The following is an 18,190-nucleotide window of genomic DNA, read 5'->3' as shown; positions in this document are numbered from 1 at the left end:
GAAGAAAGCTGTTAGACGGGAGGACAGACAGACAGTTCAGACAGATGGATATACAGACAGGTGGACTGACAGGGTACGAAGCAGGGAGACAGACAGATGGAGAGGTAGTAAAGCAGTTAAACATGTGTCAGATATACGAGCTGTGAAACAGATAGACAGGTAGACTAACGGGCAGTAAAAGCTCAGTACAGACAGTAAAGCAGTTAACTAATAGATAACAGGCAGACAGACAGGTAAATATACCGACTGTAGGGCAGACTGACAGACAGACAGGCAAATATACAGATGGTAGGACAGACAGACAGGTAAATATACAGCCTCTAGGGCAGACTGACAGACAGACAGGTAAATATACAGACGGTAGGACAGACAGACATACAGACGGTAGGACAGACAGACAGGTAAATATACAGACGGTAGGACAGACAGACAGACGGTAGGACAGACAGACATACAGACGGTAGGACAGACAGACAGACGGTAGGACAGACAGACATACAGACATACAGACGGTAGGACAGACAGACAGGTAAATATACAGACGGTAGGACAGACAGACAGACGGTAGGACAGACAGGTAAATATACAGACGGTAGGACAGACAGACAGACGGTAGGACATACAGACATACAGACGGTAGGACAGACAGACAGGTAAATATACAGATGGTAGGACAGACAGACAGACGGTAGGACAGACAGACAGGTAATATACAGACGGTAGACAGACAGGTAGACAGGTTTTCATTCATCATATTCACAATTCATGTTGGCCTCTCTGCTCTGCAGACAGCTATAAAACAGTGGACGCACCTTTCCTGTGAGAGACAGAGAGGAGAGGAAACAGGCAGAGCAGAGGAGCACAGAGGAGAGGAGGAGGGGAGTACAGCCTCACTTAGAAACAAATTGAAAAAGTGAATAATATGATGCAAAGGGGGGAAAGTGTGCTGTCAGGCTGTAGTCACCTCTGAGAAGGAAATAATGTGCAGGAATCAGTCTGGCTTACATGGAGGGATGCCGGCAGTGGAATAACTCAAAGTGATTTTAAAAAAATTGTCTGCCGGCTGGCGGAGGCGGAGGGAGCGACCGGTGTTATGACAAGAATGTGCACATGACTTTTATGTGATGTGATGAAAAAACTAAGTGCGTCTGCTAGCATGCAGACTGTGAATCAGCTGTCACACTGTGGTCAGCCTCAGTGTGTGAGTGTGTTTCAGGTTCTGTAAGACTGGGTATCCTTAAATGTCCTTAAAATAATATTTCGCTCAAAATGTATCTTTTGAAAATCTGTAGTCCTAAAAGGTGGCTCTGAGGAGGACGGTGGCTGTAATCAGCTTGGATTCACTGCAGTTACAACTTATTTTAATGGTAATCCAAGCAGTATTAAAGCTTTTATAGAAACCTTTCAAACTACTCCACTGACCGTGTGTGTGTGTGTGTGTGTGTGTGTGTGTGTGTGTGTGTGTGTGTGTATGTGTGTGTGTGTGTGTGTGTGTGTGTGTGTGTGTGCGTGCGTGCGTGCGTGCGTGCGTGCGTGCGTGCGTGCGTGCGTGCGTGTGTGGCGACAGGGGGAATCAAAGGATCAACCAGAAGAACCTAAAGCTAAGTGCAGCTGATATGTACCGCTGGAAGCTTTCCCCTCAGGAGCCCTGCAGCATGACTTGCTCTATCGGTACATACACACGCACACACACACACATACACACACTGAAGATCCATGATTTTAAATCCTTGAAGGTTTCCTTGACATCCTATCAAACCTCCAACCCAGACTGCAGACCTAGTTGCCTTAGTTTAACCTCAACCTTAGTTTGGTGAAGTACACATTATGTGCATCTTTCAGCGCATTAACGCAGTCTTACATTTTGACTTCACTCTTCTTATGTTTATATCCCCTAAAATTCTGACCTTGACTAATTAACCTTGACTTAATAACTTGTTCAAAGTTTGTCACTAGAGAGCTGTTTTTACATTCCTCTGCTGATGGGGAGATGTCTGTGCCCCGTAGCCCAGGCAAGCTAGATTAGGTACGTCAAATCTGCAAATGGCGACACATATGGACAGGAAAGGGAAATAAACATGAAACCTCCAGCGCACAGCGGACTTGACAGTACCGAGAGGAAAGTTAGCATTAGCATAGTGAAAGTTTTGACAGAAAACTTGGGAGAGTGAGCAGTTTTTGGATGTCCACCTGACCCTGAATCTTCCTTCCAAAACTAGATATTGTTGTATGTTTCACAACCACTAAAACTATGTCAGCGACTGGAAGTTACAAGCTAACAAGCTAACAAACAACATAAACAAATAAAAGATGCTATCTACACTTACCCTTCTGATATAGTCTGAATTTGGTGCCGAAAGGTCTCCTCATCTGAGTCAAATATGTTTGGCTGAATCTCTCTAATATTTCCTTTAATGGAAAAAAATATACCAGAGTGCTTCCAGACCCTTTGTAGAGTTTTGTTTTTACTTTTTATGTTGGAAAACCATGTTAAACAAAATGTTATTCATAGCATAACATAGAGTATTTTTACATACATTAAATTTGCACATTTTAAACAAATGTAGTGCTTTAGGTGTTTTACGGTAAAGCAGCATTGTAAAATGAAGTGAATACAAATATGCTAAAACTATCCCATTTACCTTCAAACTTTACTTTTTTCTTCATGTTTGTGGTTGTTGTGACCCATTTGTGAATACCTTAACTCCTAACTTTCACATAAGTTAAGTGAAGTTTTAGTTTTCTTGTGTGTAAAATGTGTTTTGTAAATAAAAATCCAGGAGTATCAAAGTCCTTCGTCACATGTATCCGTTATGACGGTATCGAGGTGCACGACATGTACTGTGACGCTCTGACCAGACCGGAGCCGGTCCACGACTTCTGCATTGGGAGAGAATGTCAGCCCAGGTAACAATAAAACATTTTAGTGTGATATTGTGAAGTATATTTCTTGCTATTATAATATCTTGATGTAACTCTACAGAACCTTGATGGGATAGGACTAATGTGGTGTTTCAGATGGGAGGCGAGCAGCTGGAGCGAGTGCTCGAGGACCTGCGGGGAGGGTTTCCAGTTTCGTCAAGTTCGCTGTTGGAAGATGCTCTCGCCGGGCCTGGACAGCTCGGTCTACAGCGACCTCTGCACCATGGCCGACTTGGAGAGACCTGTGGAGAGACGGCCCTGCAAGAGCCCCGCCTGCGGCCCACAGTGGGAGGTGGCCGAGTGGACAGAGGTATGAGACGTCTGTCATGATTCACCCTGCTGAGCAAACAATTAAACAACATTTAACATCTTTACGGTGCTGGTGGCTTTGTCTGTCCCCAGAAGAGAAGGATTTGTGTAGCTCCACTTGTACGTCTTTGTTACCAGTTGCTTTACCTTTGGATTCTTATCTTCATCCTATCTTTGAACAAACCTCCTCCATCATTCCGAGGGACCTTTTCTTGCAGTGCAGACCTCTCTCTCTCTCTCTCTCTCTCTCTCTCTCTCTCTCTCTCTCTCTCTCTCTCTCTCTCTCTCTCTCTCTCTCTCGCGCGCTTATCAGGTTTAACAGCTGTCTACTGCTGTCTTGTGGTCTGATTGTGGTCACTGATGGATTCTCCAGAGACAACTCGCAAACAACATAAAAACATTCATGCGATTTGAGCCAATGGGTTTGAAAAACACTGAAAAGTGAGGAGGGAAATGTACAGCTCGCTGATCATTCCTTCTCCTTGGAGCAACGCAGTGTTCAAACAGCCAAACATCCAGATACTGTACAATCAGTATTTATAAAGCAGTCCTGGAGGATTTTTCACAAATCTAGTTTATCTTTTGTTTATTTCACTGCTACATTCTTTGTAACTAACATATGTTGTTGTGTTTTTTGTAAAAATATAAGTAAAAAACATTTATTATGTTTTTTTCCTTCATTTGTCGAGCATGAACTACAAAGCAAGTAGCCTGTTAGCGCAGAAACAACAGCTTTTTCATTAGCGTACTAGCTTGCTGCATAGGCTAGAATGCAGGCAACAATAAATATTCATATTAAAAAGTTAAAAGGAAACTCCACCCAAAAAACAAATACATATTTTTCCTCTAACCTGTAGTGTTAGTTATCAATCCAAACCTAAATCGTTGCGTGTTGGAGATATCGGGTGTAGAGAGTCTCTCTTCTCTCCAATAAACCTTTGAATTACTCACAATGTCTCTTTCCAAATATTTTCTAAGCACCGGACTACACCCTCAAGCGTGTGAGCATGAGCCTCTCGTCCATGAGCAGATTCAAGCTTCCTTTGGCGGTTGAAAGAAAATAGTTCCTACGTCTGTGGATGAGTAACTGGGTCATGATTTCTGGGAAGAGACTTTGCTGTTGAGTTTTTCAAATCTGTTTTTTTTTGCATCACAAGCTGAGTTTCACCTAGTTCCATTATAATGAAACTCTACAACACACCAAAACAATCTAGGTTGATAAATAGCACTACAGGTATGTATTTCTGATTTTGATGTGACCTGTCCCTTTACTAAAAATCCTTTCCAATTCTTAAGATCTTTTTGTTTCTGCTTTTTTCAAGCAGATTTCAAACTCATTAAAAGCAAAACTTTACACAACAATTCAAAGAGGCTCCAAATAACTCAACTGGAGCAGCCTGAAATATCTCACAAATGAGCACTGTATTAGCAGCAGCAGTCCTGTACTCAGTCAGGAACCTGGCTGTGACCTTCTGCTAATGCTTCACCTTTAGGCATCTGCTGCTTTAATCCTATGTGACACTAGTATTCATTTTATAAAAATGTGTGTCTGTGTGCCCCTCCTTGATCCAGTGTCCTGCTAAATGTGGCCGCAAAGCCCAGGTGTCCCGCGATGTCCGCTGCTCTGATGAGACCCCCCGACCATGTGACCCGATGACCAAACCTCCAAACAACAAAAACTGCACCGGTCCGCCCTGCGAACGCCAGTGGACTGTTTCCGAGTGGGGGCCTGTGAGTGGCTTTACTCTCCATGTACAGAGACAGTCACATTTACAGAATGACAATACATGTGTGTTTTTACATTACATTATTTTTTATAAGCTGAGTTTCTTTCCTTATATTTGAAACTTGCAACTTGTGTTGTTCCCCATGCAACATCTAATGTTAGGTCAGTAACATTTACCAGCCATGACTTGTTTCATCTTTTGTGTCATCAAGGCGATTATATGTCTGTGGACACATTTTGTCACAGAGATGGAGTCACAACCCTGCGAGACTCAGTCACAAAACTTTACAGATGTATAGATGAGATCAAAATATAAATTGAGTTCGAAGATGGGTGTTGTCTGAGCAAGGGTGCTAGAAGAAAAAGGGGGTAGCAAGTGGGGATGGGTCCAATGCCCCCCAACACACACACACTTTGCGCCCCCGGCCTGATTTGGCATCACTGCTGGTGTGATCCCATCACTAGATGGTCTGTAGTTATTGTTATTTACAAACTGTGTTCCTTTGCATTTTATTGTACTTTGCTTTACAATTCTACTCTGCAGAACCAATAAATCAGTATTTCTATGGAGCGGTAATAATATGCCCTTCTCATACACACATAAGATCTGTATGAGTGTGTTGCTTCTCCTCTGAGTTAAGTGTACATCAGTTTGATTTTACTGTACTTGGAGAATTATAAGAAAGAAACACATATTTTTCCTTACTTCTAGTTGTGTCTGTCGATCTTATTTTTCCAGGTTTCTCTGTCTCTGAGGTTTCTGTTTCTACCCCTATTCAATAGAGGTGAATAGAATTTAGATTGTTTGAGTTTTAGTTTGTCTTTTCCACTGACATATAAAGATACCATGCAAACAATATTTATACCATATGTAATAGTTACTTTTAAAAACAGGTGAGTGTTTCAATGTTCTGGTTTCACTTTTAAACCATCATGTTCAGGAAGGTGTGTAATGGAACAAATAATACATTTGTAAATTAATAAATAACGAACCAATTTGAGTCAAGTAGGCTGATAGGGTCAAACGTTTGTAAGATCAATGCTAACTGCAAATGCTTCTATAAAAAGCACTAAAAACATCAACAGCAGTGTGTCGTATCTCTCTGTACAGATCAGAGAACATGAGGTCTCATGGGTTCTTAATAACTCTGTTACATTTGTTGGCACATGACTTTATCTGATGTGACGTGCCGTGATGTGATTCTTCCATTCCTCTGACGTGGTGTGATGTGACATGATGCCATTTTATTTCATGCGATGCTTCCTTTCTTATTTAAAATGCTGTGAGGCGACCTGACCTGACTTCATGTGACACGCAACGTTTGACTCTGAGCTTGGTGACGTGGCTGAAGAAGGCAGTGATGAGAGCAGGAATGTATTCTCTGGATTATGAATCATCCCGTGTGACCTTTGATCCTCGTTGTTGCAGTGCTCGGGGTCGTGCAGCCAGGGGAAGACGGCGCGTCACGTGTACTGTAAGGCTCCGGAGGGTCGCGTGGTTCAAGAGAACCAGTGCTCTGCGGAGGACAAGCCGCTGGCCATCCACCCCTGTGGGGAGAGAGACTGCGCTCCGCACTGGCTGAGCCAAGACTGGGAGAGGGTGAGGCCGAGTCAAGATTAAGATTGAACTGTTGGATCGTAGATCTGAACCTATTGACTGATAGAAAATGACCACTAGTCTGACTATTGATTATTGTTTAAGTCATGTATCAAGTATAAATGCCAAACAATATCCAGGTCCAACTTCTAAAAAATGAGGATTTGTTGCTTTTCTTAGCTTTATTTAAAATCTTGGGGGGGGGGTTTGGACTGTTTGTTGGACATACTAAGTATTTTGAGTACATCTGAAATTAAATTGTCATGCAAACACTTTTTCACACACTGTTTTAATCCCCTGTGCCTCACTAGGGATATTTTAGGCTTCAAGTCCTGGCTTCAAAATTGTAGATTTGACTATTTTCCACCACATTGAGACATTTTCTCATTGCTGCTGTATTATGAAGCATTGCAAAGTTTGATGCAATGCATCCAAATCAATGTTGTTGCTAATTATTAATGTATCCCAGTGAAAAATAACAAAATAATTCCCTGAGCGTTTTGTAGACAGAAAATAATTCTTAATTCAACAGCATTATGTTAGCAAACTGGCATTTAAAGGGTTAAGATTATGAAAATGAATAAATATTTGTTATTTAAGTGAAAGTGGAAAAAAATATATAATTATGGCAGTTTTTTTATTCAGATATTTTGTCCTCTAAGGACATCACAGCAACCTTTTTAAAGTGAGGCACAAGGGTTAACACTTGGAGAAAAAGTGAAGGAAGTCCCGTCAGTGGTCTTGATCAGAATCAACAAAGCCAGATATGGATAACAGTAACTTTCTGTCTGTAGTGTAACACAACCTGTGGCCGTGGTGTGAAACGAAGGCTCGTCCTGTGTGTCGGCATCAGTGGAGGAAAGTTCCAGACCTTTGATGATGAAGCGTGTGGAGGCAGCGACAAGCCCGAAGAGGAAAACACCTGCTTTGAGAGGCCGTGCTTCAAATGGTACACCACCCCCTGGTCTGAGGTGAGGTCAGCACAGTACACACACCTACCCTCTGATATGCAGAGGGCAGAGTTCATCAGTGGTGTATACCGACCGTGTTCCTCTGTGTCCTCAGTGCACTAAGACGTGTGGTGTGGGTGTGAGGATGAGGGACGTCAAGTGTTACCAGGGCAGGGAGCTGGTCCGAGGCTGTGACCCCCTCACCAAACCTGTGGCCAAACAGACCTGCACACTGCAGCCCTGCCCCACTGAGCCGCCAGGTAACACCTCAGAGAGCCCGATACCCTTTCACCAAACATACTTTTAAAAAACAGATTATTCTCTGCAGTTTGCAACAATAGCTAATCCAGGAAGCTAATTCCTGTGTTTATTTTCATCTGGAGTCAATCATTTATGTCAAATGTAAGTTTATTTGTAAAGCTTTAGGAAGTTTGTACTGCTTGCCCTGGGTTACATTCAGTCATGTTTCCCAAATCTCTACAGTGGAGGTGGAGGTACACGAACACCGTGTCTACACAGGAGGCGTAGCGTGAGCACAGGGTTGCCAGGTCTGTGTGCCAATCAAAACCAGCCCAAAATTGGTCCAGTATTGAGCGAGTACGCTGAAGTCGACAGCCACGAAACGAGCCGCAATGTAATCCTTCGGGCAATACTCTCTGTCAATGCACGTCCACTAAAAGTGCTTGTTTTTGCTGCTGACAGGCTCAGATTGTTATTCTAAGTGTCTGACAACATTATGGGAAGGAGCCTACAGAGAAATATAAGTTTTTATCTTTACCTTTTGTTTGATCCGTCTGTTTGTTATTGTGTCAAACCATCTCGTTGAAGGAGATATCTCACGTGGCATCCACATTGTTGAAAGCCGCTAAATATTCAGCCATGACATTGAAAATATTTTAGATAACACTAAGATACGCATTCTGTACTCCAACACAACAACCTCTGACAACACCGGCACTCGTCTCTCCAACTCTCACTCACATTTCCAGGTCACATGACACAATAACAAACAGTCTTCAATACTGGACCAGTTTAAAAAATTGTTGTCCCCATTAGTCACAGGGTCCAGGTTGAAAAATACCGAAGTTACCATTTAATGCAATCGAGAGGCGGGCGGAAACCATTAGGCACGTTTTGTGTGTGTGTGCGTGTGTGTGTCTGTGTGTGTGTGTGTGTGTGTGTGTGTGTGTGTGTGTGTGTGTAGGAGGGGGGGGCATGTGACGTGCCCAACGTCCATGTGCGTACCAGCTGATCTTGAGTCAAAATGGGTCTACCCATCCCGTGGACAAAGTTTTTTTACAACTCCATTTCTGCAGTATTTTTGCAGCGTTTTGGCAGCGCTCAGGGCCCAATACAAAACTGAATAAAATAGACTTGAAGCATACAATGTTTATGCTACGTTAATGTTTACCCATGTATAGTGTAAGTAATGTGCAACTGACACACTTCCTGTGTAGACCCAGGTTGAAAAGTACTGGAATTTCCTTTCAAATTCAAATCTCATCAAATTTCAGATGAGAGCTGCCAGGATCGCCCCTCCACCAACTGCCTGCTGGCACTGAAGGTCAACCTGTGCAGCCACTGGTACTACAGCAAGGCCTGCTGCCACTCCTGCCGCGCCCTACGACCTCCAACCTCCTAGTCCAGGACACCACCACCTCTCTCCCCCCGACTAGAACTCCAGCACGAGAAAAAGGAACGTGGTATTACAGTTACTGTGAACAATGAGAGGAAGCTGAAAGTCCAGAGCTTCCACCAATAACTTGGATTTCCATGGGTTCATTTGTCAGTTGGATAGTTTAAATGATCTAAAATTGAATCTGGTGATGACGGTATCAGACAGAAACACTTTGTCAATTCTGTTGAATTATTATTCTCTATTTGCTCTTTTTCTTTTCCAAACACAGAATGTGTTTCTGTTTTATTTGGATTAAATGGAGAAAGAATTTGGCAAAAAAAAGCTATTTTTATTTTTAGGGGAACTTTTCTTTATCTAAAAGGATTTCTGTCCAGTGCCATAACGGACTCACATCTTCAGGTGAAGTCTCACAGACCTCCATCATCAGCCGCTCGCTCTCGTTGTGCTCAAAAGATCTATTAAATTATTTCTCAACTGAATATACTGCATGACTAGAATATTTAATACAGATATGGAATATTATTTAATTGTGTTTCAGTTTGGTGTCTGGCATGTAAGAAGTTTATATTTCCATTCCACCCCCTGCCCGCTTGGCGCCGTGCTGGTACGCCTGCAGGATATGGAAGCATATTTATTAGTCATAGCACATTTTCATTTATCGCGACGCTCCTGATGCCAGCCGGTGGTTATTCATCGGGTCAGCTGATGCCAGTTCTGGTCTGTGTGTGTGACAGAGGAGAGTTAATACAAACACAGAAGATTCCTGACACTTGAAGTATGGTTGAAATGTATTCAGACGTGTACATGTATGTCTCATTTTTAACTATTGTGTACTGTGTTTTTATATAACTGATACGTCTTTGTACAAAACTTAAGTATGGACATTGTGTACATTGAAAACCAAATGGTACTGACTTGTATTTCAATTAAATAACAGTTCAAATGAACGTACTTGCCTTGTTGTCGTTGTTATGTGAATTTGATATATTTTTAGGGACCTAATTCTGTTAAAAAAGTTTAACAAGGAAATAAATAATAACTAAAGAGCAAAAAGTAAAAGAAAGAGCAGACTTACTTAGAAAAATAAACTACCGCCATATACATGCATCAGGAAGTATTAAGAAGACCTATTTTGCTATGTTGCAGCCTCCTGCTAAAATATTTTAAATTTATTTCTTCCCTCATCAATCTACATTTATTACCCCATAATGACGAAGCAAAAACAGGAGAAGTTTTGGCAAATGTTCAACCTCTTAAGATTCCGACTGCCAAATGTATTGTCTTTCAGACGTTGTAGTGGGTTCAGTTATAAAGCTAGAGTGAAGGTACTGGTATCACTAGAAAGCCCATGAAAATGGGTTCTATGGAAACCCACACGTCTCCCACTTTATGCTGATCTCAAACAGTTTCAGGCAAAAAATCATGCAGTTCTTTTTGACATTACATAACAGTTCATCTAGCTGATGCTGTTGTCCAAAGTGACTTACAATAAGTTGTGTGCTGTATAAATGTGTTATTTTAGCCTCTAAAAAAATAGTGTATTTGAATATTTCTGCATGCCTGGGTCCCTAAACAGCGATGGAATTGCATTAATTTGATACAACTGCTGAGACTTTTGGATTTAATAAGCCCAACGATGTTAGTCCCCATAGTAACCATTTCATTGTATTGACACCAAGTTTTAAAATTTGACCTCACTGTATAAAACGAGTAGTTCTGAGCTCGAGGATAATCACAGCCTCATGAAACTGTACAACCACAAACTACAGACCAGGGACATTCAGAGGATGTATTGCTTTCCTAGGTATATGGACAATAGGAGGGTTTCTGAGCAGTTTCCAGAACAGAAGGAAGTGCTCCCCATCCAATCACAGAAAAATTGCAATTCTTGCAGAAATCTCAAAAGTTTTTGATACCAAATCAAAGCGTGCATTTTTCTTTAGCGTTCCTCGAGGTCTTGGAGTCTTAATACGACCATTTTGAGAGATCTCTGATATTTTTGTCAGTTCTGTAGTGGTACATTTCTTTTACATTTAGCACCAAATCTGTGTAACAAATTGTATCAACACAAAAGTTTCTTATGAGACATAACAGAGCATGGGAATGGACATTGTACTATATACTTACATCATAATGTTCTAATTTATTTTAATTTATTAAATAACTTACTTTTATTTCTGATTCATGACTAGCAAAACTTGACACAGTGCAGAGCTGCATCTCAAATGAAGCTTCAGGTTTCCAGTTTTCAGATGATGTACACCACATCTATGTGACATTAAGTGTTGACTTTTATCTCCCCCTGAACACCCCCTGTCCCCCACCCGACCCCTCCATAAACAAGAATTCAGAATATTTAGCTCAGGTGCCTCCCGTTTCTCTTCATCATCTTTGAGATGTTTCTGCACCTTGATTGGAGTCCAAGGCACACAGCTGTCTATATAAGACCTCTTCACAGATGACAATGCAGATCAGAGCAGACACAGCATGGAAGGACCCTCATGATGGCTTTGAATGTAGATAGATGAAAATTATGTTTTTTCAATAATACTTTCTGAGTCCTGGCCAAAATGGAAGCACAATAATTGTACACAAACCAAACGCTATACACTAAAGAATGAGGAGTACGTTAGAAGCAGGAAGGAAAACAGTTGAAAAAATAAAGATTTTTTTTTTTTTATGAGCATTTTGGGGGGATTTTATGCCTCTAAGAAAGCAAACCGTGTAGAAAGAGAACAGGGGATATACACCCCAGCCACCAGGACTACCATTAATAACACCATATAAACTGAAATTAAATGTTAACATATTTGACTGTATTTTACGAACCTTATTCACTTTACTAAAACTTTGACTGAAAATAATGTGTTTTCTCTGTAATGTCAGCAGAAGGGTTTAGGGGGAATGTTTGTAGTTTTGTCTGGAAGTCACTCTTTAGGTTATTCTGATTCTGACAAAGGTGAGATGATGACACCCTCTTCCCTTGGGCTTCTTCTGATGTGAACAATTTGATTTAATGAGTGAATGGTCAAATATGATAAAAAGCAACAGAACAGAATTAGCTCTTTCTGCTGCTCCGTGTCAAAGTCCTCACAGAAGCCATTACACAGATACCAAACAGTTTGGTATAATTTTATTTTTAACACTGTAAATGAAGTCACATTCACACTCAGAGCAGCTGTAGTAGAAGCATGTTAGACAGCAGCTGACACCCCCTGCTGGTCAGCATCAAACCTCATCTACCAAACTGCAGTATAATTGAAACACATCAACTACTGAAGCAGAGAGGAAACAAATGCAACAGTTTCAGTCTTCTCAAAAAACAAAAACAAGATGAAAGACTTGATGTCAGGAAACAGTCCCTGAATCAGGAAAGTGTTTTTGCAGAACCTGCAGCTTTGTCAACCAAAACAACCTGAATGGATTCATGTCTGAGGCCTCATTGATCAACAGGATAGACATTTATTTGGCAGAGACTTGAGACTACCATGATGTTCTTCCTCTGTGGCTGCATGCAAACTTTGACCCCTGAGGAGGTCAGAGGTCAGGAGAAGCATAAAGTTGGTATTTTAACGTTGCAGTACACAACAAACAATCCAGAGATACAAATTACTAAACATGTTACCTCACTTAAATGTGTTTATCACACGACTTTGTTGAATACCCAATTGGGGAAGCAATAAAAATCTTTTTTTTTAATCAATAAAATAATTACAAATATATTTTGAGTTAAATTATTGGTTTCAGTAAGTAGCCATGTAGTAAGCAGGATAATGTACAGCGAGCGGGTCATCCCTTCAGGGTGATTCAAGACCTGCTCACCCTATATAGCTGTTTATCGCTGTACAGTATCCTATACGTGGAGACATCGTGCAGCATCCTTTTGTGTACATTAAGCCACAGACAGGTTGTGTGTAGAACCCTCCATTTGAATTTATTTTTTTAACTCTCACGAGACTCGCTGCCCGATGACTTGTCCTAACCTCGACCTTCCACCACAAAGCATCATTAGTCCCAGGTGAAGCACACAACATGTTACAACAGTATTTTTTAATCGCTGCTTAATTCTGCTTGAATATGAAAATATAAAGAGCTTTAATGGGTCTCTAACAGTCTTTAAACCGTAAAATCATTTTTAACTTTCATTGTTATCAACCAAATAAATGGCCGTTATTAGTTGTCATCAGGAGCATAGATTTGAGGTGGTATGGCACTACTTTACATTGTTATTGACTCAGTAGGCAGTTATCACATGACGTAGTGTGAAGAGTGAGAAAGTCTGCGTATGACTTTCACCCTGGGGCTGCTCGTGTCCCGTGTGAAACCAAAGGTCAACATTGACTTATTTTACTTACTTACTTGATGTACATAACGTAGCCTTTTTTACTGACATACAAGTTGAACCTGAACCCAGATCTTTTCCTTGACCTAACCAAGTAGTGTTGTTTCATTTCACAGCGTTTAACCACACGTTCAAAACTGCAACCGTTCCAAAACGTGCAGGTAGGTGCAGTTTGTCCCGTCTGAAGCATTATAATGGTTGTGATAACAACTGATATTTAATGGCCTCATAACAACTATCGCTAACATTCATCCATTCTTCTTAACAGAGTTGTTCTCGGGCACTGCAGGTTGTGCACTTTCATCTATCTGATAGACTTATCAGTGTAAGACGACCACGATGGGTTAACACACTTTCATGAAGAACACAGAATGACAACATCACACATGACTGAAATAAACACACTCTGACTCATTTGCTGTGTGTTTACCAGAATAAACAGAGCTCATGTCCTCTTTTTTGTTTTTAGCAGCGTACTATTTTATTTTACATGTTGCCCTCATATTACAGTGTGAGTTCGCTCCAAATTAAGAATTTTATTCCATTTAAATGTTAATTTTGGGATAAAGAAAATAATTATGTGCAGCTCCTGGAAATGAGCTTTTTTCTCTACTGATGTGAAGTACCAAACACTCTACTGCACTATCATTAGGAAATACCAAAATGTGCTAACAGTTTTTTCTTAAATGCTCATGTTCATCTACAGTAGGATGTATTTAACAGGAAATAAATATCTTCCAGGAATCACAGTCATAGGATCATTGAATGCTTCGGAAAAGCCCTTTAAATTGTGATTTGTTTTCTGCACCACGACGCACTGCAGAAACACAGGAATTCACACAGTGAAACACTCACATACAGCTGCTCTCCACTGTTGAGTTAGAGCCAAAAACAGACAAAAAAAGCCACAACGTCGTGCTGACAAATCTACACAAGTGAACACAAACATGTGTCAAACAGAAGCTCCATGTAATGTCTGCAATGTTTTAGCTTTTATTCTTTCTTTTTTTAAACCAAGGATAAAATTATAATTCAATTACCAATTTTAGATGATATTAATTAAATTCTTGTTATTTAAACATCATGTTTTCCTTGTCTTGCTCAAGAGCTGAATTTCTGATGTCAACATTTGAATTTTATTTAAATATATTTATTTTACTTTCAACTTGTCAAGCTGTTCATACTAAGAATGTAGGATATCACAAATGTGTTTTTCAACTTTATTTTTTCAACTAATCATAAATGCAATTCCTAACAGCAATAGTATAATTTTATCCGATTAAAAATCTAATTTCTCAAAATGTTAAAAAGAAATATTGATATTGGAGATTAGATCGTTGTAGTAAACAATTCAATAAAAAAAATCTATTATAAAAAGTAAATATTTAACTCAAATTAATAGTTAATGGGCACTAATTATTTTTCTCCCCTATGAGATATGACAGCCTGAGAGAAATATTATCATATATGAAATGGCTTCCTATATTGTCAGCATTGGTTTTATACTTTAAAAACTGCTCACACACAGTTGTTTCAGTTTGGCTGATCAGACCTTGACTCAGTCTTTGAGAAGAGGTAATCAGACAGGACAAGCTTCAGTTTACAATAAGGTATTCAAAGATATTATTTGGGTCGTATGAGGTATTAAGTGAAGGAATTCGAATAGAAAATAAATAAAGGTGAAATGTAACACTGTACAGTTGTTGCTACACAAACACACATAACATTTTTTTGTCTGTGAACATCCACCTGTATATCTTTCCACTACATAAATGAATCACAGTCAAGTGGTATTAAAGAACCCATATATACTGTATGTTCAGTACTGGAGCAGAATACTAGTCTGTTGAAGATTTGACTGCGCACAAATAATAGATTATTAGAAACTGGGATAGAAACTAAGAAAACTGAATGTAGGTGACAGTAGTTAAACAGATGTGTATTCAGCTTCATTTCTTCTCTAAAACGTTTTTTTCTTATAACAAATCCCATGAAAAGACCAAAACCAACAATGTGTCTCAATACTTTTTGACTTCCTGTCTGTGGCTCTCAGCTCCAAGCCCATTGGTTCCTACTGAAGATGTAAATCTTTAAAAACATCTCACAAATATATATTAACATTTATTAAAAGAGGATCAGTAATTTCCAAAAACAGTTCATCACTAAAGTTTTATTAAAACAACATAGTGCATATGTTGGGGACTATTTTCAGCGGCGGAATAATCCACATTTGGTGCTCTAGTGATTATTTGTGGCAGCATGATGGTGAATGTGGGATTAAGTAAAAATAAACTACCACCCAGTGCAACAGTGAGGCTCATTGATGTGTGTTTAATATTGTTTTTGACAACAATGGAGCTCTATGGCACAGACGAAGAAGATATATCAGGCTTTGATACACACAATACTTGGTAGTAGATACATTCACTGTTGTTTTTGGGTACGCACATGGGATTTGTTGACAATAACACCAGACTCATCCTTCGTAAGAGACTCCGTTAATCTGAACTACTAACTGTTTGCTAGCTAGATAACTAGCAATTAGTCTCATTTAGGAAACGTCCATTGGACTTTATTAAGGATTTTACCTTCATGTGTGTCTATTGTGTGGTGCATTCAAACCAACAAAACCTGTGTTAAATGTATTGACAAATTGTAAATGTTCTAGTTTATACTCTGATACACATATGTTGGTTAGCTACTTAACTAGCTAATTAGCAAACAAGCTAATTTTCTAAACACAAAATCTTCCATAGTGGTCAACAAATAATCAGTTTTAAAGGTGCAATATGTAACATCTGGCCACATGCTCCAAAAAGAAGGGGCAGCATTTCACCTCTACTACTGAGTCCATACACTCTAAATTTACAGTCATCAGTTATAAAAAACAAAGAAAACAAAAAGGATACTAGTAACAACAGGCCGAGAATACGAAAATTCAACCAAACTGCTGAAACATCCTAAATTTAAAAGGTGTCGTGTCGGCCTGTAGTTTACATCGCTTTCTTTGTGTTTACTGTGGCACTAACCAAGGGCTGTACACTTTTTATAGTTTGTTTATTGGAAAGAATTGGCAGAAACAAGATTACACCTTTGTCTTTTACTCTCTGCCGCCAGGAAACTACTTGAGAGTGTGGCAGGTGCAAGACACGGACCTTCAGTTAGCGCCTGTAGCAACCTCAATCCATCCATAGGTGATTGACAAGCCCACAGGGCAGAGCTTTGTCCTCATGTTGGATATATGGGGAGATGCGTCTCGAGGTACAAGTGGTACAAGACAGGACGGACCGCGGCTAATCCGTTAGCATGCTAATTTCATCAACGATCTCTGTTTTTGACGTAACATCAACACTGTAACCTCTTCACATTCTATTGATAATGTTAATTTGTTTAATGTGTTAATTAAACTCAAATGTTGGCCATATCTTACACATTGCACCTTGAAGTCAAAACCAACAAAAAAGTGGTCTGTTTAAGTCTTTCAGAAACAAGTGTTTGAATTCACAAATGTATTCAGCTGTTAGCAGTTGCTCCAGAGCTGTAGACCTCTATTATGGCTGCCAGGAGATGTGTGAAATCATCCAAAAGCCCTCAGTGTTGTAGTACATCAGCACAGCACCCACATTACAACACTTATATAACTTATATATCCCCGCCTGCTCCTAGACGTCGGTGCTGATGCTGTGGGTCACCACCTCCTTCATAGTGACGGAGCGGATAAGGTTGAGCTTCTGGTAGAAGCTGGTCAGGTCCATGGGCAGCTCAAGGTCCTGCTGCTGCACAGTCCTGTAGCTGATCCTGCGGCCGCCATTGCAGAGCCTCTCTGGGTGCTGCAGGTAGAAGGGCAGCGAGCAGCGGGCACAGGTCGGGCAGAAGGCATGTGAGCGGTGGCACCTGCGCGGTGGCGGTGTGGGGGAGTAGCTGGCAGGCCCGTTGGCCTCAGTGAGGAAGGTGGGGGGGTAGTTATCCGGTTCGTCGCCGTAGTGCTCGGTAGGCGTCGGAGGCGTAGGGGGAGCGGACAGAGCCAGGGGCCGGGAAGGAGACATGGTGGCGAGCTCTGGTTCCTCCTCTTCCCCCTTCTCAGACTCCTCCCTCTTACAGCAGTAATACTGGAGTGTTTCAAAGAACAGTAAGAGAGCTACAGGTCAGAGTTACTGTCAAAAGTCAGGATTCTTTTAATGTTAACACTGACATACATTATACAGAAGCCAACACTATGAGGTCATGCTACTAAATATAACGACACAAAAGCTGAATCCAAACATCCACCCTCTGGATGTGTGAGCTGAGACCTTATCTCAAAATGTAAAATCATGTACAGACATTTTTGGTCCCCTGAGGATGAATCCTACTGTCTTTGTTGATCCCATAAACTATAGTCAACGTAGTCACCGTGATGTCACCCATTGGTTTGTGGAATACAGTTTCTGGCATTTTGGCCGACACCATTTAGGTTTTTTGGAACCAGAAGTGAAACGAGCACTTGGCGCAAAGTCATAATTAGGCGACCAAAATATTACAAGTAACTGGCAACTTACTGTGAAAGGGTTCAAATTCTAAAACAAAAACATGAAGAGCACCCAGACCGTACAACCCCATGGTATGGACCTGTCAATCACAAGGTAGCCCCGCCCTAAAGCATACCCTGCTTTATCGTCTATTTTACGCTAAATGGATTTACATAACATTTTGTTCATTCAATTTG

General features: G+C 40.5%; 2 protein-coding genes across 3 annotated transcripts in view; one reads left to right on the top strand and one right to left on the bottom strand.

Moving 5' to 3' along the window:
- Positions 1 to 10,077, top strand: part of LOC115013501 (ADAMTS-like 2) — a 32,865-nt gene extending 22,788 nt beyond the window's left edge. Inside the window, exons 12-19 of one of the 2 annotated variants that reach the window (XM_029439847.1) lie at positions 1,568 to 1,671; positions 2,781 to 2,907; positions 3,019 to 3,232; positions 4,804 to 4,962; positions 6,387 to 6,557; positions 7,349 to 7,525; positions 7,620 to 7,764; positions 9,019 to 10,077. In XM_029439847.1, the coding sequence (XP_029295707.1) occupies positions 1,568 to 1,671; positions 2,781 to 2,907; positions 3,019 to 3,232; positions 4,804 to 4,962; positions 6,387 to 6,557; positions 7,349 to 7,525; positions 7,620 to 7,764; positions 9,019 to 9,146 (1,225 nt within the window). In that variant the 3' untranslated portion in view covers positions 9,147 to 10,077. Of the gene's footprint in view, positions 1 to 1,567; positions 1,672 to 2,780; positions 2,908 to 3,018; positions 3,233 to 4,803; positions 4,963 to 6,386; positions 6,558 to 7,348; positions 7,526 to 7,619; positions 7,765 to 7,987; positions 8,086 to 9,018 lie in introns of those variants that run through there. The other variant, XM_029439848.1, reaches the window with a different exon arrangement.
- Positions 10,078 to 17,107: 7,030 nt separating this feature from the next.
- fam163b (family with sequence similarity 163 member B) overlaps positions 17,108 to 18,190 on the bottom strand; it is a 9,062-nt gene continuing 7,979 nt past the window's right edge. The window contains exon 3 of the mRNA XM_029440424.1: positions 17,108 to 17,594. Coding sequence (XP_029296284.1) covers positions 17,148 to 17,594 — 447 coding nt within the window. The 3' untranslated portion in view covers positions 17,108 to 17,147. The remainder of the gene's footprint in view (positions 17,595 to 18,190) is intronic.

This window comes from Cottoperca gobio, chromosome 9 (genome assembly GCF_900634415.1).
Source record: "Cottoperca gobio chromosome 9, fCotGob3.1, whole genome shotgun sequence".
In the NCBI taxonomy this organism is placed as follows: Eukaryota; Metazoa; Chordata; class Actinopteri; order Perciformes; family Bovichtidae; genus Cottoperca; species Cottoperca gobio.
The sequence above is the reverse complement of the archived record's forward strand: the minus strand, read 5'-3'. Positions and strand labels throughout refer to the sequence as shown.